At 42.9% G+C, this 1,716-nt stretch overlaps 1 protein-coding gene across 1 annotated transcript; it reads right to left on the reverse strand.

Moving 5' to 3' along the window:
• Positions 1-297: 297 nt before the first annotated feature.
• Positions 298-1,032, reverse strand: LOC107150168 (28S ribosomal protein S16, mitochondrial). The gene has a single exon (XM_048786978.1). It carries the CDS (start codon positions 928-930, stop codon positions 598-600), a length of 333 nt encoding a protein of 110 aa, XP_048642935.1. The 5' UTR covers positions 931-1,032; the 3' UTR covers positions 298-597.
• Between the last annotated feature and the right edge of the window lie 684 nt (positions 1,033-1,716).

The raw sequence follows: 1,716 nt of genomic DNA on the forward strand, positions 1-1,716 counted from the left end.
TTACAAAATTAGCTTCCTTCTAATTTATCATCCTTAAAAGGTAGGCTATTACAGCCCCAAAGCAATTTTCATGATCAATTTGTCTTTGTAAAGTTACAATTACATGTCAAGCAAAACAATCTACAATTACAAAAAAAGAATAAGAGATCTATGTTCTTGTGGGATGATCAAGAATGATTAAGGAAACATTTGGATAGGTCAAGTCACTCTGGTTGGGAGTTTTTGAAGCAGGAAAGTTTTGAACTTTAATTGTAAATTTGCCCAAATGATCCAAGGACAACCCAAAGTCCAATCTTCCCCACAAAAACCACAGTTTTTCCCCAAAATGATATCCCCAAATGCTTAGTATCTAGACCCAGCTCTTATACAAAAACAAATCTCTGGGCTCTGCTTAAGCTAGGCCAGAAGAATATGGTAACTTAGAAAACTCCATTTATTGACCTCCAAACCCAACAAATTTATGAGCTCCACACAGTGTTTTAGGGGACCTTGACTTTGTAACCACTGTTATATTCACTGAAGGCAACTCGCTTCTGTTTCTATAGCCTCTGTAGCTGTTTTCTGTGAAGCTAAGAGAAGTTCATGTGCCCGTTTTCTTCACAGTCTCTCAGCATTTGTGATCACCATGGGATGCAGAGGGAAAAAGCCAGAAAGACCCAGAAGCTTCTCCATAGGCTTAGAGAGGTGGGCTCCACAGCCAATCCAATGCCGGATCCTTTCCAGGTTGAGGGCAACGAGTTTTTCTCCATGACAGTTGGGCAGTGGATCATAAGAGCCCACCTGCTCCACCAAACGGCCATCCCTGGGACATTTGTTGTGAGCAGCCACAATACGGTAAAAGGGCCGACTGGTGCAGCCACTCAGAGCAAGGCGGATGGTTAAATGGCCCCCATGATAGGCCTTGCAGAGGAGGGTAGTGAGGTGGGCCATGGTGCGGTCCACGTGCGGCTCCTTGGATAGTCCCGCTGCTGATACAGACCCGCAGGTGAAGTCGCAGGGCGACTGGGAGAGTCGGCGCCCAGCTGCTGGGACCCAAAGTCTATTATTTTAAGATTAACTTTTCTGAAGGCATTTACATGTAATTTAAAATTTTCTTTAACATCAAGATTTAATAATATCAGAAACTTTCTTTCCCTCTTTCAAGTAACACATTGGCCATTTGTTTCAATAAAGTTCAATGAGAGCTAGGCGCTGTGGTGCAGGCCTGTAATCCCAGCAGCGCAGGAGGCTGAGGCATGAAGATTGTGAGTTCAAAGCTAGCCTCAGCAACTTGGTGAGGTGCTAAGCAATTCAGTGAAACTCTATCTCTAAATAAAATACAAGATAAGGGGCTGGTGTTATGGCTCAGTGGTAGAGTGCTCGTCTAGCATGTGTAAGGCCTGGGTTTGATCCTCAGGCCACATAAAAATAAATAAATAAAATAAAGGTATTGTGTCCAACTAGAACTAAAAAATAGATATTTAAAAAAATAAAATAAAATATAAAATACGGCTGGGGATGTGGCTCAGTAGTTAAGTGACCCTGAGTTCAATTCCCCGTACCCACCCCCAGAAAAACAAGTTCACTGAGGTTTTGTTACCATCAGAAGATCAAACCCATCAGGGACTCTTGTTCCCCAGGTTGCAAAGCCACACCCAAAGCTCCACACTATAGAGAATAATAAGAAACAGCACAGCCACATCTCCCTGAGCTTAGTCAACATGGGAAAATGAGTTT

This window comes from Marmota marmota, unplaced genomic scaffold (genome assembly GCF_001458135.2).
Source record: "Marmota marmota marmota unplaced genomic scaffold, marMar, whole genome shotgun sequence".
In the NCBI taxonomy this organism is placed as follows: domain Eukaryota; kingdom Metazoa; phylum Chordata; class Mammalia; order Rodentia; family Sciuridae; genus Marmota; species Marmota marmota.